Raw genomic sequence first — 27935 nt, 5'->3', positions numbered from 1 at the left:
GTTATAATATGAACAGTTGTGGGGTTTGGAGAAGTTTTGAAGCTGTGTGTGTATAATTAGGGGCGAATGGTTTATCAGACTTACAGCGTTCAGGATTCGTTTCCCTGTTCCAAAGGTGACTAGAGCCTGTGGTTAGTGCTACTGTGCTTTCTGAGGAAGTTGTGTGTTTCTGCAGCGTCGTTAGCGCACATCTCCTTGCCAGTGGGGGAGGCGGGAGATGTTATTGATCACAGCGATGGTGCAACTGGTTTTCAGACTGGTTCCGTGGTGTGGAAGAAGCCGCTTTTGGTCTCAGTGCCGTTGTCCAGGGCGGTCAACGGCTTCGAGTTCTGAGGTGTCCTGATCTCCAGCAACCTGTCCCCAGAACGACAACCGTCCCCCTCGGTTGTTCCCCATAACCGTAACCCCCCACTCTCCCCATAAGTATAATCCCCTGTCAGTACACCCATAACTATAACACCCCCATGTCTCCCCCATAACTATAACCCCCGTCTCCCCCACAACTATAACCCCCCTGTGTGTCTCCCCCACAACTATAACCCCCCTGTGTCTCCCCCACAACTATAACCCCCCCGTGTGTCTCCCCCACAACTATAACCCCCCGTGCATCTCCCCTCATAACTATCTCCCACCCCCCCATGTCTCCCCCCATAACTGTAACTGATGCAGTTGACCAAGGAGGCACATCCGTGTGTTCACTTCCTCAGGTGTCTGAGAAGATTCGGCTTGTCCACGAGGATTCCCTCGAACTTCTACAGGTGCACCACAGAAAGCATCCCATCCGGGTGCATCACGGCTTGGCACGGCAACTTCTCGCTGTCTCGGTAAAGCAGCCAACATAATCAAAGACCCGACCCGCCCCGGACATTCTCTCTTCTCCCCTCTCCCATTGGGCAGAAGATACAAAAGCCTGAAAGCATGAACCACCAGGCATAAGGACAGCTTCTTCCCCACTGCTGTCAGACCCCTGAACCCAGTCGCCTCTCTCACATCCCCTTCTCGGTGATGTTGGCAAGTTCTCGGACTCTTAACTCTCTCTCTCCTCCGTTATTGTCACTTTAATATTTCTCTCTGCACTACCTCAGACTGCACTACAGTCTCTGCACCGTTCCGATGTTTTGTGCTAGTGGCTGCATTTAAGGTATTTATTAATCAGTCACATGTACATCGAAATGCACGGTGAAACGTGTCTTTCTGCATTACTGGGAACGTGCTGGGGGCAGCCTGCAAGTGTCGCCACGCTTCCGTCGCCAACATAGCACGCCCACAACTTCCTAACCCGTACGTCTTTGGAATGTGGGAGGAAACCGGAGCACCCGGAGGAAACCCACGCAGACACATGGGGAGAACGTACAAAATCCTCACAGACAGCGGCGGGAATTGAACCCGGGTTGCTGGCGCTGTAATAACGTTACGCTAACTGCTACACTACTGTGCTGTTTGTTGTCGCATTTAACATTACCGTGTACACTGTTCACTCTGTGAGATTCACGCCAGCAAGGAATTCCATTGCACCCTGTGGTATAAGTGACTGGCTGCATCACGGTTTGGTACGGAAATTCAAACAGACAGGAATGTAAGAAGCTGCAGAGAGCAGTGGACTCAGCCCCAATACATCACGGGCACATCCCTCCCCACCACCGGGAGTATCTACAGGAGGTGCTGCCTCAAGAAGGCAACGTCCATCATCAAAGATCCCCCCACCATCCGGGCCGTCCCGTCTTCTCGCAGCTCCCATCGGGCAGGAGGTACAGAAGCCTGAAGTCCCCACACCACCAGGTTCAGGAACAGCTACTTCCCTTCAACCATTCGGTTCTTGAACTGACCAGTACAACCCTAATCACTGCCTCAGTACAGCAACACTGGGAGCACTTTGCACTGCAATGGACTTTTTTGTTTTAATTGTGTTCTTTCTTGTAAAAATTGTATATAATTGATGTTTTTTCTTGTGAATTCTGCTTATCTGATGCTCTGTGCCTGTGATGCTGCTGCAAGTAAGATTTTCATTGCACCCGCGCACACATGGACTTGTGCATCTGACTATCGACTCCGCTTGATGGGTAATGTTCCTCCCTCTGCATACGGAATATTTGGGGTTTGGCAACTTAAGTTATAAGTTAACTTATAAGTACAAGAGGACATGGCTTTAGGGTGAAAGGGGAAGGGTTTAGGAGGAACTTCTTCACTCAAAGAGTGGTGGGAGTGTGGAACGGGCTGCCACCCGAGGCGGTAAATGCGGGCTCGCTCTTAACTTTTAAGAGTAAATTGGATAGATACACGGACGGGAGCGGTCTGGAGGGGTATGAGCTGGGGTGGGGGGGGGGCAGGTAAATGGGACTAGCAGAATAATGTTTTGGGCACAGACTAGAAGGGCCAAATGGCCTGTTTGTAGTTTTCTATGGTTCTAAGTGCTAGGGAGTGAATTAATTTCTCCACTGAAGGAACGTTGTTGCAGCTTGCTGTCTCGATTCCTGCTTGGTCCTTGTTGAAGATCTGGGCAAGTATTACAGGCCTAATGAGTTCCAATAATAACTACTGATCAGTAATAATGAATGGACCGTAGGAAACAGGCTCCTAGAGTGTAGCAGTGAATGTAGCAGCAGCGTGGCCGGTTAGCTCAGTTGGTTAGAGCGTGGTGCTAATAACGCCAAGGTCGCGGGTTCGATCCCCGTACGGGCCAGTTCTTTTTGCTTCCTGCAGCCAGAAATAGTTTCTTTATTTTGCTTCGGCGACCCTAAACGAGAAAACTTGAGACCACGACAAGCGCAGTATTTTATTTCCAACCAGCGTAGATGGTGGAGGTGCATCTTTCACGGGGTCGGAAGCAGTAACTTTACCAGTGTTTTGATCTTACAACTAACTTCATTTATATCCAGACGGTAATTACAAAACTAAATTGCAGGGGTTTGCAGCTCGGTGCATTTCATTCCCAGGGGACTTAGATGAAGTTATTTTTTTAAATCTAACAAATGCATCGTTAGGTGAAAGTTCCTCTGTGAGTGGGGCTTAAATAAAAAGCAATAAAGGTTGTGGGGGGGGGGGGGGGGTTAAATTTGTGTCCTGACGTCGGGTCTCGGATCTCCTCTGACTTTTCACAGAACTTTTGGGATCTTTGATGAAATCCTTGCTGAAGTTTAATAACATCAAACCAGAGGTTTGCTGCCCGAATTAAAATGCATTTCTCGCCGCAAGATCGCGTTAGTTGGATGCAATATAATAAATCCGGTGGATTTGCACCGTCTGTCTGAATTAAAATGCATTTCTCGCCGCAAGATCGCGTTAGTTGGATGCAATATAATAAATCCGGTGGATTTGCACCGTCTGTCTGAATTAAAATGCATTTCTCGCCGCAAGATCGCGTTAGTTGGATGCAATATAATAAATCCGGTGGATTTGCACCGTCTGTCTGAATTAAAATGCATTTCTCGCCGCAAGATCGCGTTAGTTGGATGCAATATAATAAATCCGGTGGATTTGCACCGTCTGTCTGAATTAAAATGCATTTCTCGCCGCAAGATCGCGTTAGTTGGATGCAATATAATAAATCCGGTGGATTTGCACCGTCTGTCTGAATTAAAATGCATTGCTCAACGCAAGATCGTGCTAAAGTTGTGTGCAATAAAAAAAAATTAGGGAGCTGTTGCGGGGAAAACAATTGGGTGGATTCGCTGCGAGCAGGGTTCGAACCTGCGCGGGGAAACCCCATTGGATTTCGAGTCCAACGCCTTAACCACTCGGCCATCGCAGCCGCACGCAGGCAGCGCGCTCCGCCCGGCCTGGATCAACCCGCCCGCGGCAGGCGGCGGGCGGCGGCGCGCAGACCTGCCCTTTTGGGGCGGTGGAGGCGCGCCGGCTCCCCGCAGCCGGCCGGTTAGCTCAGCTGGTTAGAGCGTGGTGCTAATAACGCCAAGGTGGCGGGTTCGATCCCCATACGGGCCAACTCATCCCTTTTAACCAGGTTTTTCTCCCACACCCATTGACTTACTTTGAAAGTGTGCATTTTTTTTTAAATTCTGTTTTTTTTTGGCCTGCAGACAGAATAAAAAGGATTTAACGGGTAACTTGGGACGGCAACTGCTCTGCCCGGGACGGCAAGAAACCGCAGAGAGTTGTGGACACAGCCCAGCACGTCACGGACACCGGCCTCCCCTCCGCGGACTCTGTCTTTACCTCTCGCCGCCTTGGTGAAGCAGCCAGCATAGTCAAAGACCCCACCCACCCAGGTCAATCTCTCTCCTCTCCCATCAGGCAGAAGATACAGGAGCCTGAGGGCACGTACCACCAGGCTCAAGGACAGCTTCTACCCCACTGTGATAAGACTATCGAACGGTTCCCTTATTCAATGAGATGGACTCTTAACCTCACAATCTATCTTGCTGTGACCTTGCACCTTATTGTCTACCCGCAATGCACTTCCTCTGTAGCTGTGACACTTTATTCTGCATTGTTATTGTTTTCCCTTGTACTACCTCGATGTACTGATGTGATGAAATGATCTGTATGGATGGCATGCAGAACAATGTTTTTCACTGGACCTCGGTACATGTGACATGGACTCTGACCTCACGATCTACCTTGTTGTGACGTTGCACCTTATTGCGCTGCACTTTCTCTGTAGCTGCGACACTTTACTCTGTACTGTTATTGTTTTAACCTGTACTACCTCAATGCACCCTGTACTAACTCAATGTAACTGCACTGTGTAATGAATTGACCTGTACGATCGGTATGCAAGACAAGTTTTTCACTGGACCTCGGTGCAAGTGACAATAATAAACCAATACCAAGACCATTTCCAATTCTCCCACGTTTCCCACCATCCCCCCCCCACCGTCCCTTTCCTCTCCCCTCCAGACCGACCCAGTCCCTCCTACACCCACCACAGCACAACCAATACCAAGACCAATACAACCATAGTAGGTACAACAGTCAATCCGTTTGTATCAAGAGGGGATACTTGGATTGTTCTCCCTGGACCTTCAGAGGTTGAGGGGAGACCTGGTGGAGATTTTTTAAATTATGAGAGAGGGCAGACAGAATCTTTTTCCCAGGGTAGAAATATCAAACGCCTTTGAAGGTTAAGCACGCACAAAATGCTGGAGGAACTCAGCAGGTCAGGCAGTGTATTGTGGAGGGTCGTGGCTGTCACGTGATAGCACTGCCCCTACCTGGTCGGAAGACACACCACTGCCGATCAAGGTTTGGCCCCGCCCCACCCATCAGCGCACACCTGATCATTGGCCTTTGTAAATTACGTAGGCTGGACACCCCCCCCACCACCACCACCAGCCCTCCAGCTCTATAAAGAGTGTCACACGTGCTTGGCTCTTGTTCTTTTGTCTCCGAAGGATGAACCTGCTTCGCTCCAGGCCGAGCACTGTGAAACAAGTGCTGGAGAAATCGTTGGCAACCCTGTTAAAAGGGTTGGGAGCATTTTAGTTAGTATCCCTGGTAGCATAGGGCCATGGCTGCACTGAGTCAAGGGGTGGCGGGTATTGTATTGTTTTTCCTTGATTGTCTGTACCTAGTTTGTTGTGTGTCTGTGTATTTTACCCCGTTGTGATTTTCCCACACTTGCTATGAACTGTGCGCGTGTGTGTGTGTGTTATTCCCGTTACCCCTTCCATAGAACCATAGAAAACTACAGCACAGAAAAACAGGCCATTTGGCCCTTCTAGTCTGTGCCGAAACATTATTCTGCTAGTCCCATTTACCTGCCTCCAGCCCATACCCCTCCAGACCTCCCCCATCCACGTATCTATCCAATTTACTCTTAAAAGTTAAGAGCGAGCCCACATTCACCACATCAGATGGCAGCTCGTTCCACACTCCCACCACTCTTTGAGTGAAGAAGTTCCTCCTAAACCCTTCCCCTTTCACCCTAAAGCCATGTCCTCTCGTACTTATCTCTCCTAATCTAGGTGGAAAGAGCCTACTTGCATTCACTGTCTATGCCCCTCATCATTTTGTAAACCTCTGTCAAATCTCCCCTCATTCTTCTACGCTCCAAGGAATAAAGTCCTAACATGCTCAGTCTTTCCCTGTAACTCAACTCCTGAAGACCCGGCAACATTCTAGTAAATCTCCTCTGCACTCTTTCAATCTTACTGACATCCTTCCTGTAGTTTGGCGACCAGAACTGCGCACAATACTCCAAATTTGGTTTCACCAATGACTTATACAACCTCACCAAAACATTCCAACTCCTATACTCAATACTTTGATTTATGAATGCCAGGATGGCAAAAGCCTTTTTTACAGCCCTGTCTACCTGTGATTCTACTTTCAGGGAAACATCCCTGTCTACCTGTGACTCTACTTTCAGGGACTCTACTTCCCCGAGTTTGTCTTTTGTAAATAAATCGTTTATCTCTAACTCTGTGTTCAGAGTCCTTGCCTTTGAGACCCCAAACCTGTTTCACAACAGGCAGCAACTATTGAGGGAAATAAACAGTCGACATTTCGGGTCGAGACCCTTCATCAGGGCAGTTTGAAGGTTTCAGGGGAGGGGGAGAAGTTTAAAGGCAACGCGAGGGGCAAGTATTTTACACAGGGAGTGGTAGGTGCCCGGAATGGGTTACCGGGGGTGGGGGCAGTAGTTTGGTGGAGTTTAAGAGAGTTTTAGATAGACACATGAATATGAAGGGGACGGACTGATGTGGATGAGACACACTTAGTAGAAATTGGCACCTAGATAGGCACAACATTGTGGACCGAATGGCCTATCCAGTGTTGGGCTGTTCTCTGCTCTGTTTCAAGAGACTCCAAGCACCGGAACTATCTAAGACTCTATCTCTTTTTATCTCAGCTTGTGCTGGTGCTGCGATGTATATTTTGTCTGCGTGCGGCTGCGATGGCCGAGTGGTTAAGGCGTTGGGCTCGAAATCTAATGGGGTTTCCCCGCGCAGGTGCGAACCCTGCTCGCAGCGAATCCACGGATTTGTTTTAGGGCAGGCACGGTTAGTGTAGCGGTTAGCGTGACGCTATTACAGCGCCAGCGACCCGGGTTCAATTCCCGCCGCTGTCTGTAAGGAGCTTGTACGTTCTCCCCGTGTGTCTGCGTGGGTTTCCTCCGGGTGCTCCGGTTTCCTCCTAAAGACGTACGGGTAGGTTAATTGGGTTGAAAATGGGCGGCGCGGACTAGTTAGGTCGGAAGGACCTGTTACCGCGCTGTAAATAAAATCCAAAATTAAAAAAAAAATTTAAACCAATCTGCTGGAGGAACTCAGCAGGTCGAGAGCATCTGCGGGGGACAGGAATGTGGAGATATTTAACTCTCCCCCTCTCCACATACAGTCCCAGTGCAGGGTTTCGACCCGAAACAGGCATAGGCTAAGGATTTGTAATTGTACCCTTTTAAGAGTTTAGAATAAAGAGGCGAGGTCTCAGTGAAATCTGGGGACGTGGATAGGAAAGGTTTAGAGCGATACGGGCCAAATGCAGGCAAATGGGACTGGCTTAGAAAGACACAGTGGGACGGCATGGACGAGTTGGGCCAAAGGGCCTGTTTCCGCACTGGGTAGGCCTATCCCAGTGAAACATCTGACGGGGCTCGAGAGGCAGGAGTCTGGGACCAGAGGTCACCATTGAGATGGGGCTCGGAAATTTAAGACTGCCTTCACTCAAAGGGTGGTGACCCCTCAGAATTCTCTCCCCCCGTGGAGTCTCTGGCACTGTGTCGTAGTGTCACATAATCATACAGCAGAGAAACAGGCCCTTCAGCCTAAAGCGTCCATGCCGACCAAGATTCCCATCCAGAGAAACAACGGACCGCAGATGCTGGAATAAAGGTGAAAACCACTCTGACGCTGGAGGGACTCAGCGGGCCGGGCAGCATCCGCGGAGAAAAGCAGGCGGTCAACGTTTCGGGTCGGGGACCCTTCTTCAGGACTGAGGATAGGGAAAAGGGGGAAGCCCGATATATAGGAGGGAAAAACAGGTTGACAGAGGCGGGGTGGGCACAGGGTGGGCGATAGGTAGATGCAGGGAAGAGATGGTGATGGGCAGGTGCGGGGGGGAGGAGGGGAGGGCAGATCCACTGGGGGATGAGTCAAAGGTAAGGAGGGGTAGAACAGAGGCTGGGAACAAGAGAAGAGGCATGGTGGGTGTGGTGGGGGTGGGGGGGGGGTGGTGGTGGTTACTTAAAGTGTGGACCAAGATTCCCATCTAAGCCTGTCCCATCTCGCCGCGTTTGGCCCGTATCCCTCCAAACCTTTCCCATCCGTGGACCTGTCCGAGTGTCTCTTAAATGTTAATGTACCTGCCTCACCCACTCCCTCTGGCAGCTCGTTCCACACACGGACCACCCTCCGGGTGAAGAAGTTGCCCCTCAGGTCCCTATTAAATCTCTCCCCCTCTCACCTTAAACCTGTGCCCTCTAGTTCTTGATTCCCCGACCCTGGGGAAAACATCGGCCTGCATTCACTTTAACTATGCCCTTCATAATTTTATACACCTCTATAAGGTCACCCCCTCAGTCCCTATGTTTCAAGGAATAAAGAACAAGCCTGTCCAACCTCTCTCCGTAATTCAGGCCCTCGAGTGCTGGCAACATCCTCGTAAACTTTCGTTGCACACTTCCGGTGTTAGTGACCTTCTCCTATAACAGGACGACCAAAACTGAGCACAGTACTTCTGTGCGGCCTCACCAGCATCCTGTACAACAGCACCGTGACCTCCCAATTTCCATACTCATCGCCCTGACCAATGAAGGCCTGCGTGCCAAACGCCTTCTTCACCTGTCTACCTGTGTCACCACTTTCGGGGAACCGCGTACCTGTACCCCTAGGTCTCTCTGTTCTACAACACTCCCCTGCTGTTCACTGTGGAAGTCCTACGCATCCCTCGCCACCGTCGGGAGTAACTACAGGAGCCGCTGCCTCAAGAAGGCAATGTCTGTCGTCAAAGGTCCCCCCCCCCCCCACCATCCGGGCCGTGCCGTCTTCTCGCAGTTCCCATCGGGCGGGAGGTACAGAAGCCTGAAGTCCCCACACCACCGGGTTCAGGAACAGCGACTTCCCTTCAACCATTCGGTTCTTGAACCGACCGGCACAACCCGAATCACTGCCCCAGTACAGCAACACTGGGACCACGTTGCACTGCAATGGACTTTTTTCCATTCTAATTGTGTCCTTTCTTGTAAGAATTGTGTATAATTTATGTTTTTCTTGTGAATGCTGCTGATCTGATGCTCTGTGCCTGTGATGCTGCTGCAAGGAAGTTTTTCACTGCCCCCGTGCACACATGGACTTGTGCATCTGACAATAAACTTGACTTTGACTTTGAGTTGAAACGACCAGGAGCTCAATGTGGCCGTTCTGAGAGCTGAGCTTTTGCAACAGCAGCTTCAAAACTCTGCACGGCTCTGCTCCAGGTTAGTCGTTGCACTGTGTAAAGTCAGTGTCGGGGGGAATTGTGGCTTCAGTGTGAATTTGACAGGTTGTGCATTAAAAGCAGTGGCCCGTACGGGGATCGAACCCGCGACCTTGGCGTTATTAGCACCACGCTCTAACCAACTGAGCTAACCGGCCCCACTGCACACACTGGGATGGACAACCTCACAGAAACCAGTCTGAACATCGCAGGAATCTGCCTTGTCTCCCAGTCACTTCTCACCAGCACCCTCAAACCTCTCTGGGCTGCACTGGTGCTGGGGTAACCTGCCTCACTGCACCAATGCTGACATTTCTGCCTGTCTTTACATGCCACAAACACACAGAGGCACAGCATACATGTACTCTCACACATACACACACTGACACACTCACACACACTCTCACACACACATTCACACACGCACACACACTTGCGCACACACACACCACCCCCACACTCTCTATCACTCTCTCTCTCATACAGACACACAGACACACACACCCTCACACCCTCACACCCTCACACACACACACACACACACACACACACACACACACACACACACACACACACCCTGCTGACAGTACAGTATCAGATGGACGGTGCCCACTGTTATAAATGCCAACAGTCCAGACATTCGGCCCATCCCCTCCCTGCTGGCTCCCAGGGGAGCGGCCCCCTCCGGCCCCACTCCCCTCGTTTCCCTGGACCCCCCTCTACTCTGTCCTGCAGGTCGACCTGAAGAGCCGTCACCCGAGGCGACACGGGCCCAGTGTTGTGGGGGAGGGGGGTGGGCAGGGATGGTACTGGGAGCCCGCTCTCCACCAGCGCGGATACGGTGGGCCGAATGGTCTCTGCTGCGGAGAAACGGTTCAATAATGGCAAGTAAACAAGCCCGGAGCGTGTGGGATCTTTAATAACGAGCCGCAGCATCCATCGGGCCTGTCCGTGAGGCGCCAGTGTCCGCGGAGAGCGCGGGACTGCGGATACCCGGAGTCTGAGAGAACCCCAGCGGGGCGGAGCCACAGCCCCGGAGGCCGAGGGTGGGGGGGTGGGGGGAGCGGGTGAACAGCCGGCGTTTTAGGTCGGGACCCTGCCTCAGGAGAGGGGAGCCGGCCGGCGTGTAGAAGTGAGGGGTTGGGGGCGCGCGAGAGGGACGGACATCTCGGTCTCTCCCGCTCCAGGACATTCCTACTCCCCTCGCCGTCCCCACACCGGCCTGTCCGGCCCTCGGACTCCTCCGCGCCCAGCGCGATACCAAGCGCAAACTGGAGGAACAGCACCTCGTGGTCCCCAAGAGTAGGCTCAAGGGCAGCTTCTACCCCACCGTTAGGGTACTCATATTGGCAAGAGAAATCAGGGACTGCAGATGCCTGCAGGTGAAAACCACGACGATGCAGGGGGGACTCAGCGGGCCGGGCAGCATCCGCGGAGAAAAGCAGGCGGTCAACGCTTCGGGTCGGGACCCTCCTTCGGGTCCAAGGATAGGAAAAGGGGGAAGCCCGATATAGAGGAGGGAAAAGCAGAGCAGTGATAGGTGGGCAGAAGAGGGGAGGCGGGGTGGGCGATAGGTAGATGCAGGGAAGGGATGGTGATGGGCTGGTGTGGAGGGAGGAAGGGAGGGCAGATCCACCAGGGGATGGGTCAAAGGGAAGGAGAGAGGGGGGGGGAAGGCTGGGAGAGGGAAGCACGGTGGCGGGGGGGGTAAATTTGTGGGGGTGGGGGGGGGGGTGGGGATTACCTGAAGTGGGAGAATTCAACGTTCATGCCGTCAGGCTGGAAGGTCCCAAGATGGAAAACGGGGCGCTGTTCCTCCGGTTCGCGCTTGGAATTGTCCCGGCAGCGGAGGAGGCCGAGGACTGACGTATCAGTGACGGCGCGGGAGGGGGAGTTGAGGCGACCGGCAACGGGGAGACGCAGATCGCGGTTATTTGCAAGAGACATTCGGTCCTTGAACCCACTGGCACAACCCTAATCGCTGCAGGTCAGCAATACCGGGACCACTTTGATCACTTTGCACCCTGATGGACTTTGCTGTTTTTTGTTCTAAGTGTGTTCTTTCTCGTAAAAATTGTGTATAATTGATGTTTTTCTTGTGAATGCTGCTTATCTGATGCCGTGTGCCTGTGACGCTGCCGCAAGTGAGTTTTTCATTGCACCTGTGCCCACACGGACTTGTGTATCTGACAATAAACCTGTCATGGACTTTGTCTAAAATGGACGTCTTGTACCTGTTGAGAGAGAAATATCATCATGGGATCAAAGTCCGGCTGCTTTGAAGGGCCTCTGTGCAGCTGACAAGTTTCTGGTGTGCAGTGGGGCCGGTGAGCTCAGTTGGTTAGAGCGTGGTGCTAATAACGCCAAGGTCGCGGGTTCGATCCCCGTACGGGCCACTGCTTTTAACGCACAACCTGTCAAATTCACACTGAAGCCGCAACTCCCCCTGACACTGACTTTACACAGTCCAACGACTAACCTGAAGCAGCGCCGTGCAGAGTTTTGAAGCTGCCGTTGCAAAAGCTCAGCTCTCAATTTGCTTAGGTCGTGTTCCCCTCTCCCCAGATGTTCCTGGACGACCATAATTCCCATCAACATCTGTACAAGTCCACACTCAACATTACTTGAGCCCTAAAGGCAAAAGCTGCTGTAAATGCTCAGCAGGTCGAACAGCGTCTGTGGAGGCAGGGGGTGGACTCTTTTTATGTTCTAATTGTGTTCCTTCTTGTAAAAATTGTGCTTAATTTATGTTTTTCTTGTGAATGCTGCTTATCTGATGCTCTGAGCCTGTGATGCTGCCGCAAGGAAGTTTTTCATTGCACCTGTGCACACATGGACTTGTGCATCTGACAATAAACTTGACTTTGAATTGAAATTGAAATGACCAGGAGCTCAATGTGGCCATTGTGAGAACTGAGTTTTTACAACAGCAGCTTCAAAACTCTGCACGGCTCTGCCTCGGGTTAGTCGTTGGACTGTATAAAGTCAGTGTCAGGGGGAGTTGTGGCTTCAGTGTGAATTTGACAGGTTGTGCGTTAAAAGCAGTGGCCCGTACGGGGATCGAACCCGCGACCTTGGCGTTATTAGCACCACGCTCTAACCAACTGAGCTCACCGGCCCCACTGCGCACCAGAATCTTGTCAGCTGCACAGAAGCCTTTCAAAGCAGACAAACCTGGAGCCCGCGATGATATTTCTCTCTCTACAGCTGCTGCCTGACCTGCCCCAGTACCCCAGTTCCAGGCACCCATCGCTCTCTGTGTAAAATACCTGACCTGTGCATCTGCTTTGAACTTTCCCCCTCTCATCTTAAATGCATGTCCTTGACCCTGGGGAAAAGATACCCGCTGTCCACTGTACCTGTGCCTTTGATAATCTTATAAACCTCTATCAGGTCTCCCCTCAGCCTCTGCCGCTCCAGCTAAATAACCCAAGTTTGTCCAACCTCCCCGTATAGCTCATGCCCTCTAATCCAGGCAGCATCCCGTATTGAAACTCTTCTGCACCCTCTCTAAAGCCTCCACATCCTTCCTATAATGGGGGCGTCCAGAACTCCACACAGTACTCTAAATGTGGCCTAACCAGAGTTTTATAAAGCTGCAACGTAACTTCCCGATTCTTGAACTCAGTGCCTCGACTAATGAAGGCAAGCGTGTCGTACACCTTCTTTACCACCCTGTCGACCTGTGTGGCCACTTTCAGGGAGCTGTGGACTTGGACCCCAAGATCACTGATTGTTTAGAGTTGGCGCAACACACAAAATTGTGGAGGAAATCAGCTGGAGGGAGATGGACAGTCCACATTTCGGGTCGAGACCCTTCATCTATGGGGTGAAATTGTGGCGTTAAGTTGAAATGTAAAGGTTGGGCACTTAAAGCAGTGGCCCGTACGGGGATCGAACCCGCGACCTTGGCGTTATTAGCACCACGCTCTAACCAACTGAGCTCACCGGCCCCACTGCACGCACTGGGCTGGGCAACCTCGCAGAAGGCAGCCTGAACATCACAGGGATCCACCTTGTCTCCCAGTCACTTCTCACCAGCGCCCTCAAACCTCTCGGGGCTGCACTGGTGCTGGGGTCACCTGCCCCCCACTGCTCAATGCTGGTGCAGAAGGTGAACCGCTGAGGAACTCAGTGGGTCGAGCGGCGTCCGCGAAGGCAGAGGGGTGGCCGAGACCCTGCGTCAGGACTGAGAGCGTGGAGGGGAAATGATCAGTGTTTAGAAGGGGGAGGGGTCGGTGGGGCAGGGGCTGGCAGGTGATAGGTGGATCGCGGGTGAGGGGTCCGGATGATGGACGGATGGAGCGGGATGGGGTCTGGGTAACAAGGGGAGGGTGGGGACGGATGGAAACGGTCAACAGAGGCCCTGGGTGGGCCGGTGGGATTGGGAACGGAACACGGGGGGAGTGGGTTACCTGGAACTGGACCGTTCAGTGTCCACGCCGGCGGTTGTAGACTAACCCAGGGGGAATATGAGATGCTGATTTACTGGGTTCACGTTAGACCGCACCCTGGCAGTGGAGGAGGCCAAGGACAGACAGGCCGGGGTGCGAATGGGGTGGGGATCGGGCAGCGACTTCCCTTCAACCATTCGGTTCTTGAACTAATCGGCAAAACCCTAATCACCGCCTCAGTACAGCAACACCAGGACCACTTTAGTCTAAAATGGACAATTTTAATGTTCTAATTGTGTTCTTTCTGGTAAAAATTGTGTTTAATTGATGTTTTTCTTGTGAAAGCTGCTTATCTGATGCCGTGTGCCTGTGACGCTGCTGCAGGTAAGTTTTTCATTGCACCTGTGCCCACACGGACCTGTGTATCTGACAATAAACTGGACTCCGACTTTGTCTTAAGTGGACCTCTTGTATCTGTTGAGAGAGAAATATCATCATGGTGTCAAAGTCCAGCTGCTCTGAAGGGCTTCTGTGCAGCTGACAAGTTTCTGGTGTGCAGTGGGGCCGGTGAGCTCAGTTGGTTAGAGCGTGGTGCTAATAACGCCAAGGTCGCGGGTTCGATCCCCGTACGGGCCACTGCTTTTAATGCACAACCTGTCAAATTCACACTGAAGCCGCAATTCCCCCTGACACTGATTTTACACAGTCCAACGACTAACCTGAAGCAGAGCCGTGCAGAGTTTTGAAGCTGCTGTTGCAAAAGCTCAGCTCTCAATTGCTCGGGTTGTGTTCCCCTCTCCCCAGATGTTTCTGGACGACCATAATTCCCATCAACATCTGTACAAGTCCACACTCAACATTACTTGAGCCCTAAAGGCAAAAGCTGCTGTAAATGCTCAGCAGGTTGAACAGCGTCTGTGGAGGCAGGGGGTGGACTCTTTTTATGTTCTAATTTTGTTCTTTCTTGTAAAAATTGTGCTTAATTTATGATTTTCTTGTGAATGCTGCTTATCTGATGCTCTGAGCCTGTGATGCTGCCGCAAGGAAGTTTTTCATTGCACCTGTGCACACATGGACTTGTGCATCTGACAATAAATTTGACTTTGAATTGAAATTGAAATGACCAGGAGCTCAATGTGGCCATTGCGAGAACTGAGCTTTTGCAACAGCAGCTTCAAAACTCTGCACGGCTCCGCTTCAGGTTAGTCGTTGGACTGTGTAAAGTCAGTGTCAGGGGGAGTTGTGGCTTCAGTGTGAATTTGACAGGTTGTGCGTTAAAAGCAGTGGCCCGTACGGGGATCGAACCCGCGACCTTGGCGTTATTAGCACCACGCTCTAACCAACTGAGCTCACCGGCCCCACTGCACACCAGAAACTTGTCAGCTGCACAGAGGCCCTTCAAAGCAGCCACACTTTGACATCATGATGATATTTCTCTCTCAACAGGTACAAGAGGTCCATTTTAAACAAAGTCGGAGTCCAGTTTATTGTCAGATACACAAGTCCGTGTGGGCACAGGTGCAATGAAAAACTTACTTGCAGCAGCTTCACAGGCACACGGCATCAGATAAGCAGCTTTCACAAGAAAAAATTCAATTATACTCAATTTTTACCAGAAAGAACACAATTAGAACATTAAAATGGTCCATTTTAGACTAAAGTGGTCCCAGTGTTGCTGTACTGAGGCGGTGATTAGGGTTGTGCCGGTCGCTTCAAGAACCGAATGGTTGAAGGGAAGTCGTTGCCCGATCCCCACCCCATTCGCACCCCAGCCTGTCTGTCCTTTGCCTCCTGCATTGCCAGGGTGCGGTCTAACGTGAACCCAGTAAATCAGCATCTCATATTCCCCCTGGGTTAGTCTACAACCGCCGGCGTGGACACTGAACGGTCCAGTTCCAGGTAACCCACTCCCCCCGTGTTCCGCTCCCAATCCCACCGGCCCACCCGGGGCCTCTGTTGACCGTTTCCATCCGTCCCCACCCTCCCCTCGTTACCCAGACCCCATCCCGCTCCATCCGTCCATCATCCGGCCCCCTCACCCGCGATCCACCTATCACCTGCCAGCCCCTGCCCCACCGACCCCTCCCCCTTCTAAAGACTGAACATTTCCCCTCCACGGTCTCAGTCATGATGCAGGGTCTCGGCCACCCCTCTGCCTCTGCGGATGCAGCTCGACCCACTGAGTTCCTCAGCGGTTCACCTTCTGCACCAGCGTTGAGCAGTGGGGGGCAGGTGACCCCAGCACCAGTGCAGCCCCGAGAGGTTTGAGGGCGCTGGTGAGAAGTGACTGGGAGACAAGGTGGATCCCTGTGATGTTCAGGCTGCCTTCTGGGAGGTTGTCCATCCCAGTGCGTGCATTTGGGGCCGGTGAGCTCAGTTGGTTAGAGCGTGGTGCTAATAACGCCAAGGTCGCGGGTTCGATCCCCGTACGGGCCACTGCTTTAAGTGCAAAACCTTTACATTTCATCTTAACGCCACAATTTCACCCGATAGATGATGGGTCTCGAGGCGAAATGTGGACTGTCCATCTCCCTCCAGCTGAGCTCCTCCAACATTTTGTGTGTTGCGCCAACTTTAAACAATCAGTGATCTTGGGGTCCAAGTCCACAGCTCCCTGAAAGTGGCCACACAGGTCGACAGGGTGGTAAAGAAGGTGTACGACACGCTTGCCTTCATTAGTCGAAGCGCTGAGTTCAAGAATCGGGAAGTTACGTTGCAGCTTTATAAAACTCTGGTTTGCCCCATTTAGAGTACTGTGGCAGTTCTGGTCGTCCCCGTTACGGGAAGGATGTGGGGGCTTTGGAGAGGGTGCAGAAGAGGTTCAACCAGGATGCTGCCTGGATTAGAGAGCATGAGCTATAAGGGAAGGTTGGTCAAACTCGGATTGTTTTCTCTGGAGCGGCGAGGGCTGAGGGGAGACCTGATAGAGGTTTATAAGATTATCAAGGGCCAGATACAGTGGACAGCGGGTATCTTTTCCCCAGTGTCGAGGACATGCATTTAAGATGAGAGGGGGAAAGTTCAAAGGAGATGCACGGCAGGTATTTTACACAGAGAGCGATGGGTGCCTGGAACTGGGGTACTGGGGCAGGTCAGGCAGCAGCTGTAGAGAGAGAAATATCATCGCGGGGTCAAGGTTTGTCTGCTTTGAAAGGCTTTCTGTGCAGTTTCTGGTGTGCAGTGGGGCCGGTTAGCTCAGTTGGTTAGAGCGTGGTGCTAATAACGCCAAGGTCGCGGGTTCGATCCCCGTACGGGCCACTGCTTTTAACGCAAAACCTTTACATTTCAACTTAACGCCACAGTTCCACCTGACAGATGAAGGGTCTCCACCCGGAACGTCAACTGTCCATCTCCCTCCACGGATGCTGCCTGACCCGCTGAGTTCATCCATTAGCTGGTCCTTTGCTCCAGGTTCCAGCATCTGCGGTCTCTTGTGTCTCCAACTAAATTGACAGACCAGGAATGCAAACTTTGAAGCAATGTTGCAAGAGGTCAGCAGGAGTAGCTGAAGAGGCCGAAGTGAGACTCAGCAGGTCAGGCAGCATCTGTGGAGAGAGATAGATGGGACTTATTGCTGCTGGAGGTCCGTGACCGGTGGTGTTCTGCAGGGATCTGTATCGGGAACTCTGTGGTTTGTGACATATGTAAATGACCTGGATTAAAATGCAGACGGGTGGGTTGGTAAGTTCACAGACCATACAAAGATTGGTGACGCTGTGGATGGTGTAGAAGATTCCCGATGGATACAGCGGGATATGGGATCAGCTGCAGATATGGCCAGAGAAATGGCAGATAGAGTTAAATCCGGCCAAATGTGAGGTGTCACAGTTTGGGAGGTCAAATGTAAAGGAACAGTGCACTTGGCAGGACCCTTAAGAGTGTTGACATACAGAGGGATCTTGGGGTCCAAGTCCACAGCTCCCTGAAAGTGGCCGCACAGGCCGACAGGGCGGTAAAGGTGGCGTACGGCACGCTTGACTTTATGAGTCGAGGCGCTGAGTTCAAGAGTCGGGAAGTCACGTTGCAGCTTTATAAAACTCTGGTTAGGCCACATTTAGAGTACTGTGTGCAGTTCTGGTCACCCCCATTACAGGAAGGATGTGGAGGCTTTGGAGAGGGTGCAGAAGAGGTTCACCAGGATGCTGCCTGGATTAGAGAGCACAAACTATAAGGAGAGGTTGGACAGACTTGGGTTGTTTTCTCTGGAGCAGCAGGGCTGAGGGGAGACCTGATAGAGGTTTATAAGATTGTCAAAGGCACAGATACAGTGGACAGCCGGTATCTTTTCACCAGGGTTGAGGGCATACATTTAAGATGAGAGGGTGAAAGTTCAAAGCAGATGCACAGGTCAGGTATTTTACACAGAGAGCGATGGGTGCCTGGAACTGGGGTACTGCGGCAGGTCAGGCAGCAGCTGTAGGGAGAGAAATATCATCGCGAGGTCAAAGTCCGGCTGCTTTGAAGGGCTTCTGTGCAGCTGACAAGTTTCTGGTGTGCAGTGGGGCCGGTTAGCTCAGTTGGTTAGAGCGTGGTGCTAATAACGCCAAGGTCGCGGGTTCGATCCCCGTACGGGCCACTGCTTTTAACGCACAACCTGTCAAATTCACACTGAAGCCACAATTCCCCCCAACACTGACTTTATACAGTCCAACTACTAACCTGAAGCAGAGCCGTACAGAGTTTTGAAGCTGCTGTCGCATAAATTCAGCTCTCAATTGCTCGGGTTGTGTTCCCCCCCTACCCAGATGTTCCTGGACGACCATAATTGCCATCAACATCTGTACAAGTCCACGCTCAACATTACTTGAGCCCTAAAGGCAAAAGCTGCTGTAAATGCTCAGCAGGTTGAAGAGCGTCTGTGGAGGCAGGGGGTGGACTCTTTTTATGTTCTAATTGTGTTCTTTCTGTAAAAATTGTGCTTAGTTGATGTTTTTCTTCTGAATGCTGCTTATCTGATGCCGTGTGCCTGTGATGCTGCTGCAAATAAGTTTTTCATTGCACCCGTGCATACATGGACTTGTGCATCTGACAATAAACTTGACTTTGTCTTTGAGTTGAGACGACATGGAACCAGGAGTTCAATGTGGCCATTCGGAGAGTTGAGTTTTTTCAACAATGGCTGCAAAAGTCTGCATCAGGTTAGTTGTTGGACTGTTCAAATTCAGTGTCGGGGGAATTGTGGCCTTAGTGTGAATTTGACAGGTTGTGCGTTAAAAGCAGTGGCCCATACGGGGATCAAACCTGCTACCTTGGCGTTATTAGCACCACGCTCTAACCAACTGAGCTCACCGGCCCCACTGTGCACCAGAAACTTGTCAGCTGCACAGAAGCCTTTCAAAGCAGACAAACCTGGACCCCGCAACGATATTTCTCTCTCTACAGGTGCTGCCTGACCTGCCCCAGTACCCCAGTTCCAGGCACCCATCGCTCTCTGTGTAAAATACCTGACCCGTGCATCTCCTTTGAACTTACCCCCTCTCATCTTAAATGTATGCCCTCGACCCTGGGGAGAAGATACCCGCTGTCCACTGTATCTGTGCCTTTGATAATCTTATAAACCTCTATCAGGTCTCCCCTCAGCCTCCAGAGAAAACAACCCAAGTTTGTGCATCCTCTCCTTATAGCTCATGCTCTCTAAACCAGGCAGCGTCCTGGTTGAACCTCTTCTGCACCCTCTCCAAAGCCTCCACATCCTTCCTGTAATGGGGGTGACCAGAACTGCACACAGTAACTCTGGTTAGGCCACATTTAGTTTTATAAAGCTGCAACGTGACTTCCCGACTCTTGAACTCAGTGCTTCGACTAATAAAGGCCAGCGTGCCGTACACCGCTTTTACCACCCAGTCAGCCTGTGCGGCCACTTTCAGGGAGGTGTGAACTTGGACCCCAAGGTCCCTGACTTTTTTTAAAGTCGGCGCAACAGACAAAATGTTGGAGGAACTCAGCTGGAGGGAGATGGACAGTCAATATTTCGGGTCGAGACCCTTCGTCTATCGGGTGGAATTGTGGCGTTAAGTTGAAAACGTAAAGGTTTTGCATTAAAAGCAGTGGCCCGTACGGGGATCGAACCCGCGACCTTGGCGTTATTAGCACCACGCTCTAACCAACTGAGCTAACCGGCCCCATTAAGTGAGGTAGACTTGTCAAGTTCACAGAAGCCGCTTTTGACACCACCTTGGTTTTTCTCTCTCTCTCCACAGATGCTGCCTGACCGCTGAGTGCTTTCAGCCATTTCTGTGTAAGTTCTGGCCACACTTCCGACAGCAGCAGAGCTCTACGGGAAGACCCACACTGCAAAGGTGACTGATCACAACAGTCTCAGCCTTTTGTTGGAATTGGATTATTGGCTTCAGGATCTGAATCCCATTCAAGAACTGTCAATGACTTCAATGCACCAGGTCCCCGATCTTTTGTTGGAATTTACAGCTGAACCATTCATCTGATCTTCACTGCTAGAACAGCTTCAAATTAAGTCCTTTGACAAGAACCCACACTGAAAGCGATCTCAAACGCCATCTATAAATTTGCCGATGACACCGCTGTTGGCAGAATCTCAGACGGTGACGAGGAGGCATACAGGAGTGAGATAGATCGGCTGGTTGAGTGGTGTCGCAACAATGACCTCGCGCTCAGCGTCAGCAGACCAAGGAACTGATTGTGGACTTCAGAAGGGGAAGTCGGGAGAACACACACTAGTTCCTCACTGAGGGGTCAGCTGTGGAAAGGGTGAGCAGCTTCAAGTTCCTGGCGTCACATCTCAGAGGATCTATCCTGGGCCCAACACACTGATGCAATCATGAAGAAGGCATGTCAGTGGCTCTACTTCTTTAGGAGTTTGAGGAGATTTTGTATGTCACCAAGACCCTTGCAAATTTCTACAGATGTACAGTGGAAGCAATTCTGACTGGTTGCATCACCGCCTCGTACAGAGGCTCCAATGCGCAGGAGGCTGCAGTGGGTTGTAGACTCAGTCAGCTCCATCACGGACACAACCCTCCCTGCCATCGAGGACATCTTCAAGAGGCGGTGCCTCAAGAAGGCACCATCCGTTATTAAGGACCCTCACCACCCGAGACGTGCCCTCTTCTCGTTACTACCATCGGGCAGGAGGTACAGGAGCCTGAAGACCCACACTCAACGATTCAGGAACAGCTTCTTCCCCTCCTCCATCAGATCTCTGAACGGTCCGTGAACCCATGGACACTCCCTCGTTATTCCTCTTTTGCATGATTTGTTTAATTTTGTAACTTATAGTAATTTTTATGTCTGTATGTCTTTATGCAAAACAACAAATTTCACAACAAGGACCCACATTGAAAACTGTGCACAAGGTTTGAGACCAATGGATTCAGAGCGAGTTGGGCACATTGGATCATAAACTGCCTTGGTAATAGGAGCCAGAGGTTTTAGAAGAGGGTTAATTTTGTGACTGGAAGCCTATGACTGGTAATTTTCAACAAGGATCAGAGTGGGGACCCTTGAGGTTTGTTCTGTAAATGAATGGTATTAAATTGGTTTATTCTTGTCACATGTACTGAGGTACAGTGAAAAACTTTGCTATGCATGCCATCCATACAGATCATTTCAAAACATAAGGAAATTGAGGTAGAACAATACACCTTATTCTGCTTTCTGTTATTGTTTCATCTTGCATACCTCAATGTGCTGTTGTAATGAATTGATCTGTACAATCAGTATGCAAGTCAAGTTTGTCACTGTAGCCTCGGTACAAGTGACAATAATAAACCAATGTACCAATTTGAATTTCGAATAAAGTGTTACAGTTACAGAGAAAGTGCAGTGGCGGGCAGACAATAAGGTGCAAGGGCCAAGACAGATAGATTGTGAGGTCAAGAGTCCATCTTTTGGTCAAGGGGTCCGTTCATAGTCTTATAACAGTGGGATAGAAGCTGTCCTTGAGCCTGGTGGTACGTGCTTTCAGGCTTTTGTATCTTCTGCCCGATGGGGAGGAGGGGGGAAGAAGAGAGAATGTTCAGGGTGGGAGGGGTCTTTAATTATGCTGGATGCTTTGGATAAGATGTCTTTATTTGTCACATGTATCTCGAAACACACAGTGAAATGCATCTTTGCGTAGATTGTTTCTGGGGGCAGACTGCAAGTGTCGCCACGCTTCCGGCGCCAACGTAGCACGCCCGCAACCTCCTAACCTGTACGTTTTTGGAATGTGGGAGGAAACCGGAGCACCCGGAGGAAACCCACGCAGACACGGGAGAACATACAAACTCCTTACAGACAGAACCATAGAACCATACGGCACAATACAGGCCCTTCGGCCCACTATGTTGTGCTGTCCTTTAAACCTCACTTAAGACTATCTAACTCCTTCCTCTCACATATCCCTCCAACTTAAATTCCTCCATATGCTTATCTAACAATCCCTTGAACTTGTCCAATGCATCAGCCTCCACCACCACCCCAGGCAGCGCATTCCATGCACCAACTACTCTCTGGGTCCCTGGACAGTGACCAGAATTGAACCGTAATGTTTGGGGTGGATGCAGTCTCTGATTATTTTGGCTGCTTTAACCGAGGCAGAGGGAAGTGTAGACAGAGTCCACGGAGGGAAGGCTGGTTTCCGTGATGTGTCCACAACTCTCTGCAGTTGTGAATTTTGGAGGTATGACTAGTAAGTTTCCAGATGACACAAAACCTGGTGCTGTTGTTGATAGTGAGGGGATGAGTCTTACAGAATCAAAAAGAATGGACATTGATCAGAGCGTAGATATGCAGAATAATGACAGATAGGATGAGAGTGAGGAGGCCTAGTAAGTCATACACAATGAATGGTGGGGTCCAAGGGAGTATTGAGGTACAGGTCCATTGTCACTGCAGATGACAGCAGCAGTGGATACTGTGGTGAGGGAGACGTACAGGATCCTTGCCTTCATCAGCTGGGGCACAGAACACAAGAGCAGGGAGGTTCTCGTCCAACTTTATAAACCGTCGGTCAGCCCACAGCTGGAGCACTGGGTGCAGTTCTGGTCACCACACTACAGGAGGAGGTGACTGCACTGGAGAGGGTGCAGAGGAGGTTCCCCGGGACGGAGCGTCTCAGTTACGATGAGAGACCGGAGAGGCTGGGTCTGTTTTTCCTGGAACAGAGGAGGTTAGGACAGATCTGATAGAGGTTTTAAAAATTTATGAGTGGCATATATGGGGTCGATGGTGAGAAACCTTTGCCTGATAGTGCTTTAGCCTAATGCATCTGTCCTTATTGAAGGGTCAGCAGTGGAAAGGGTGAGCAGCTTCAAGCTCCTGGGTGTCAACATCTCAGAGGAGCTATCCCAGGCCCAGCACAGAGTGGCAACCATGAAGGAATCATGCCAGCAGCTCGACTTCTTAGAAGTTTCAGGAGATTGGGATGTCATTGAGGAATCTGACAAACTTCTGCAGATGTACAGTGGGAAGCATTCTGACTGGCCGCACCCCAGCCCGGCGTGGGAACTCCCAACGCACAGGAACGCAAGAGTGGCGGGACTCAGCCAGCTCCACCGCGGGTACGGCCCCACCCCCCCCCCCCCACACCACCCCCACCCACCCCACCGCCGAGGGACGTCTACAAGGGGGCGCCGTCTGAGGAAGGCGACCTCCGTCAGCGGGGACCCCCCCCACCGTCCCTCTTCTCGACGCTTGCCGTCGGGCAGGAGGTCCAGGAGCCTGAAGACCCCACACCTCAGGGTTCAACAGCAGCTTCTCCCCCACTGCCATCAGGGTCTCGAACCCACCCGAGGAACCCCGACACTGCCTCAGCCTGCTCTACCGTCCTTATTTTGTCCTGTAAGTTTTGTTAATTTAAGTTTATGTTCACTTATGTCTGTAATGCACTGTGCTGCTGCTGCAATGAAGCTACTTTGAGGGCATTTGCACCCATTGTCATGTCAACAGTGCACTTGATCCAGTGACAACCCTCCCCCCCCCCCATTGCACCCTCACCAGCTACCTCCCTTGTGCGCATGCGCCCAGCCTTGCCCTCGGCCCCGCCCCCTCCCCGGCAGCCGCGCTCCCGCGCCTGCGCGCCGGAGCCGCCCGCCCGCCCCTCGCCGGACCCCGCTCCGCGCCTGCGCCGGGCTGGGGCGGAAGTGACGTCGCGGCGGGGGGGGGCGGCTGGAGCGGCGGGAAGATGGCGGACGTGCTGGACCTTCATGAGGCGGGCGGCGAGGACTTCGCCATGGACGACGAGGGCGACGGTGAGGGAGCCCCTCCACCCCCCACCTCCCCTCCCCGCGTCCTCCTCCCGGCAACCGCCCGCCTTGAGAGAGCGCCCGGGACCCGCGTCGGAGGCCCCGGGGACGGGAGGGGGGGGGACGTTACCGGGGCAACGGCGGCCGGGACCCCGCGGAGCGACGGCTTGTCCCGGGGTGACCCGTCCGTCCCCGGCCACAGCCCCTCCTCCATCCCCGGCCACAGCCCCTCCTCCATCCCCGGCCACAGCCCCTCCTCCATCCCCGGCCACAGCCCCCTCCTCCATCCCCGGCCACAGCCCATCCTCCATCCCCAGCCCATCCTCCATCCCCAGCCCATCCTCCATCCCCCTCACCCCCCTCCATCCCCCTCACCCCCCTCCATCCCCCTCACCCCCCCTCCATCCCCCTCACCCCCCTCCATCCCCCTCACCCCCCCTCCATCCCCCTCACCCCCCCTCCATCCCCCTCACCCCCCTCCATCCCCCTCCATCCCCCTCACCCCCCTCCATCCCCCTCACCCCCCCTCCATCCCCCTCACCCCCCCTCCATCCCCCTCACCCCCCCTCCATCCCCCTCACCCCCCCTCCATCCCCCTCACCCCCCCTCCATCCCCCTCACCCCCCTCCATCCCCTCACCCCCCCTCCATCCCCCTCACCCCCCCTCCATCCCCCTCACCCCCCTCCATCCCCCTCCATCCCCCTCCATCCCCCTCACCCCCCCTCCATCCCCCTCACCCCCCCTCCATCCCCCTCACCCCCCCTCCATCCCCCTCACCCCCCTCCATCCCCCTCCATCCCCCTCCATCCCCCTCACCCCCCTCCATCCCCCTCACCCCCCCTCCATCCCCCTCACCCCCCTCCATCCCCCTCACCCCCCTCCATCCCCCTCACCCCCCTCCATCCCCCTCACCCCCCCTCCATCCCCCTCACCCCCCTCCATCCCCCTCCATCCCCCTCCATCCCCCTCACCCCCCTCCATCCCCCTCCATCCCCTCACCCCCCTCATCCCCCTCCACCCCCTCACCCCCGTCACCCCACTCCATCCCCCTCACCCCCTCCATCCCCCTCACCCCACCATCCCCCTCCATCCCCCTCACCCCCCTCCATCCCCCTCACCCCCCTCCATCCCCCTCACCCCCCTCCATCCCCCTCCATCCCCCTCACCCCACTCCATCCCCTCCATCCCCCTCACCCCACTCCATCCCCCTCCACCCCCGTCACCCCCCTCCACCCCCCTCATCCCCCTCATCCCCCTCCACCCCCCCTCACCCCCGTCACCCCACTCCATCCCCCTCACCCCCTCCATCCCCCTCACCCCCCTCCATCCCCCTCACCCCCCTCCATCCCCCTCACCCCCCTCCATCCCCCTCCATCCCCCTCACCCCCCTCCATCCCCCTCCATCCCCCTCCATCCCCCTCCATCCCCCTCACCCCCCCTCCATCCCCCTCACCCCCCCTCCATCCCCCTCACCCCCCCTCCATCCCCCTCACCCCCCTCATCCCCATCCCCCTCACTCCCCTCCATCCCTCTCACCCTTCACCCCCTCATCCCCCTCCATCCCCCTCACTCCTCACCCCTCACCCCCTCCATCCCCCTCACCCCTCAATCCCTCTCACCCTTCACCCCCTCACCCCCCTCCATCCCTCACCCCCCTCCATCCCTCACCCCCCTCCATCCCTCTCACCCTTCACCCCTCACCCCCCCTCCATCCCTCTCACCCTTCACCCCCTCATCCTCATCCCCCTCACCCCCCTCCATCCCTCTCACCCTTCATCCCCTCACCCCCCTCCATCCCTCTCACCCTTCACCCCCTCACCCCCTCCATCCCCTCACTCACTTGCTCCCTCCTCCACTCCTCCCCTTCACCCCTCACCCTCACCCACCCACTCCCATGCCTCCCCGTCTCCCTTCCATCCCCCTCACCCCCTTCCACCCCCACTCACTCGCCTTCCCACCCACCCCCCTCATCCCCTTCCCCCCACAGCTCTCCCTTCTCTCCCCCTCACCCACCCCCCTCTGCCCCCGGCAACCCGCTCACACCTCCCCCTTCTCCCCCTCCACTGCCCCCTCCCCACACACACTGCATCCCGCCTCCTCCACCATCTCCCTCTCCCCCACCTCCCCACAACAGCCCCATCCATCACCCTGTCCCCCCTTGACCACCTCCTCCCCCTCCAGTGCCCCACCTCCCCACCATCTTACCCACCAGGACTGGCATACTGGTAGGCACAGACATGGTAGGCTGAAGGCTCTGTTCCTGTGCCGTGCTGTTCTATGTTCATTTCTTTTTTAAAAGTTGCATAGAACACAGGACAGCACAGGAACAGGCCCTTCGGCCCACAATGTCTGCACCAAATACAATGTCAAATTAACCTAAGTCTGTGCCTGCACATGGGTCCATATCCCTCCACTCCCTGTATATTCATGTCTATCTAACAGCCTGTTAAACACCCCTATATATCTACTTCCACCACCCCTGGCAGCCTGTTCCAGGCACCCATCACTCTTGGTAAACTCGCCCCACATATCGCCTTTAAACTTTCCCCCTTGCACGTCCTCCAGTATTTGACATTTCTACCCTGGGGACAAAATCCCGCCTGGGCAAACTTGGGTCGTCTTCTCTGAATCGTCAGAGGCTGAGGGACGACCTGATTGTCTGACTGCCCACTGACCCATTCCCTGTGCATACTCAAAGGTGCTTGTTTTTCCTGCAGAAAGTATCCACAAATTGAAAGAGAAGGCAAAGAAGAGGAAGGGTCGAGGTTTTGGATCTGTGAGTGGTGTCTTCCTCCTGTTCTGTGTTGGTTGTGCGACGGTCCGAGCAGGGATGGTTTTAAGTCATTCACAGCTGCTGGGAAGATTGGATACTAACTGCCATTGAGTCATAGATAAGATAGCTTTATTAGTCACATGTACATCGAAACACACAGTGAAATGCATCTTTTTGTGTAGAGTGTTCTGGGGGCAGCCCGCAAGTGTCGCCATGCTTCCAGCGCCAACATAGCACGCCCACACTTCCTAACCTGTACGTCTTTGGAATGTGGGAAGGAAACTGGGGCACCTGGAGGAAACCCACGCAGACACGGAGAGAGTGTGCAAACTCTTACAGACAGTGGCCGATTTGAGCCCAGGTCGCTGGCGCTGTAATAGTGTTATGCTAGCTGCTACACTAATGTGCCTGCATCGAGTAAAAGGCAATTTGGCCACTGAGTGTGTGCCAACCCTCAAGCACCCACGAGGCTCCTTACATTCTTGTCACATGTCCCAGATTCTACCCCCTCACCCACACACTAGGAGGCAGTTCACAGCGGCCGATTAACCCACCAACCCCGCACGTCGTTGGGATGTCGAGGTCAGGATCGAACCTGGTCTCTGGAGCTGTGTGGCAGTGACTTACTCGCTGTGCCACCGTGCCAGTTGACTACTACTCATAACAAGGCTGGGCTGGCGCCTCCTTGACCACTGCAATCCGTGTGGTAAAGTCTCTTCCCCTGGTTCTTTTAGGAAGGGAGTCCCAATGAAGGAATGGCCAATATGCTTCCGAGTTCGGCTGCTTTCCCGAGGTGCAGGAAGTGTAGACAGAATCCATGGAGGGGAGGCTGGTTTCCGTGATGTGCGGAGCCGTGTCTCTTGTGGTCCTGGGCAAGGCAAAGCAATTGCCGTACCAAGCCGTGACACATCCGGATAGGATGCTTTCTGCGGTGCATCTGTAAAATATTGCTGAGGGTCAACAGGGAAACGCTGAATTTCTTTAGCCTCCTCAGAGAGTAGAAGCACTGGTGAGGCATTCACGTGGTTGGACTAGGACAGGCTGTCGGTGATGATCACTCCCAGGAACTTGAAGCTCTCACCATTGATGTAGACAGGAGTATGTGCACCCCCCACCCCTTCCTGAAGTCAATGACCAGCTCTTTTGTTCTGCTGACATTGAGGGAAAGGTTGTTGTCGTGACACCATGTCACT

General features: G+C 53.1%; 1 protein-coding gene and 14 non-coding genes across 15 annotated transcripts in view; 9 read left to right on the top strand and 6 right to left on the bottom strand.

Annotated features, from left to right (window-relative positions):
• The first annotated feature begins 2606 nt into the window (after positions 1 to 2606).
• Positions 2607 to 2680, top strand: trnai-aau (transfer RNA isoleucine (anticodon AAU)). Its single transcript has one exon. It is a non-coding gene; the product is annotated as a tRNA-Ile (tRNA).
• Positions 2681 to 3666: 986 nt separating this feature from the next.
• Positions 3667 to 3748, bottom strand: trnas-cga (transfer RNA serine (anticodon CGA)). The gene has a single exon. It is a non-coding gene; the product is annotated as a tRNA-Ser (tRNA).
• Positions 3749 to 3865: 117 nt separating this feature from the next.
• trnai-aau (transfer RNA isoleucine (anticodon AAU)) lies at positions 3866 to 3939 on the top strand. Its single transcript has one exon. It is a non-coding gene; the product is annotated as a tRNA-Ile (tRNA).
• A 2908-nt stretch (positions 3940 to 6847) lies between these two features.
• Positions 6848 to 6929, top strand: trnas-cga (transfer RNA serine (anticodon CGA)). Its single transcript has one exon. It is a non-coding gene; the product is annotated as a tRNA-Ser (tRNA).
• A 2527-nt stretch (positions 6930 to 9456) lies between these two features.
• Positions 9457 to 9530, bottom strand: trnai-aau (transfer RNA isoleucine (anticodon AAU)). Its single transcript has one exon. It is a non-coding gene; the product is annotated as a tRNA-Ile (tRNA).
• A 2164-nt stretch (positions 9531 to 11694) lies between these two features.
• Positions 11695 to 11768, top strand: trnai-aau (transfer RNA isoleucine (anticodon AAU)). The gene has a single exon. It is a non-coding gene; the product is annotated as a tRNA-Ile (tRNA).
• A 649-nt stretch (positions 11769 to 12417) lies between these two features.
• On the bottom strand, positions 12418 to 12491 carry trnai-aau (transfer RNA isoleucine (anticodon AAU)). Its single transcript has one exon. It is a non-coding gene; the product is annotated as a tRNA-Ile (tRNA).
• A 760-nt stretch (positions 12492 to 13251) lies between these two features.
• trnai-aau (transfer RNA isoleucine (anticodon AAU)) lies at positions 13252 to 13325 on the bottom strand. Its single transcript has one exon. It is a non-coding gene; the product is annotated as a tRNA-Ile (tRNA).
• Positions 13326 to 14328: 1003 nt separating this feature from the next.
• trnai-aau (transfer RNA isoleucine (anticodon AAU)) lies at positions 14329 to 14402 on the top strand. The gene has a single exon. It is a non-coding gene; the product is annotated as a tRNA-Ile (tRNA).
• Positions 14403 to 15050: 648 nt separating this feature from the next.
• Positions 15051 to 15124, bottom strand: trnai-aau (transfer RNA isoleucine (anticodon AAU)). Its single transcript has one exon. It is a non-coding gene; the product is annotated as a tRNA-Ile (tRNA).
• Positions 15125 to 16128: 1004 nt separating this feature from the next.
• Positions 16129 to 16202, top strand: trnai-aau (transfer RNA isoleucine (anticodon AAU)). Its single transcript has one exon. It is a non-coding gene; the product is annotated as a tRNA-Ile (tRNA).
• Positions 16203 to 16950: 748 nt separating this feature from the next.
• On the top strand, positions 16951 to 17024 carry trnai-aau (transfer RNA isoleucine (anticodon AAU)). Its single transcript has one exon. It is a non-coding gene; the product is annotated as a tRNA-Ile (tRNA).
• A 1244-nt stretch (positions 17025 to 18268) lies between these two features.
• trnai-aau (transfer RNA isoleucine (anticodon AAU)) lies at positions 18269 to 18342 on the top strand. The gene has a single exon. It is a non-coding gene; the product is annotated as a tRNA-Ile (tRNA).
• Positions 18343 to 19814: 1472 nt separating this feature from the next.
• trnai-aau (transfer RNA isoleucine (anticodon AAU)) lies at positions 19815 to 19888 on the bottom strand. The gene has a single exon. It is a non-coding gene; the product is annotated as a tRNA-Ile (tRNA).
• A 3967-nt stretch (positions 19889 to 23855) lies between these two features.
• rbm8a (RNA binding motif protein 8A) overlaps positions 23856 to 27935 on the top strand; it is a 22530-nt gene continuing 18450 nt past the window's right edge. The window contains exon 1 of the mRNA XM_052045931.1: positions 23856 to 23974. Coding sequence (XP_051901891.1) covers positions 23908 to 23974 — 67 coding nt within the window. The 5' untranslated portion in view covers positions 23856 to 23907. The remainder of the gene's footprint in view (positions 23975 to 27935) is intronic.

The sequence above is a fragment of the Pristis pectinata genome, chromosome 40 (genome assembly GCF_009764475.1).
Source record: "Pristis pectinata isolate sPriPec2 chromosome 40, sPriPec2.1.pri, whole genome shotgun sequence".
NCBI classification, from domain to species: domain Eukaryota; kingdom Metazoa; phylum Chordata; class Chondrichthyes; order Rhinopristiformes; family Pristidae; genus Pristis; species Pristis pectinata.
The sequence above is the reverse complement of the archived record's forward strand: the minus strand, read 5'-3'. Positions and strand labels throughout refer to the sequence as shown.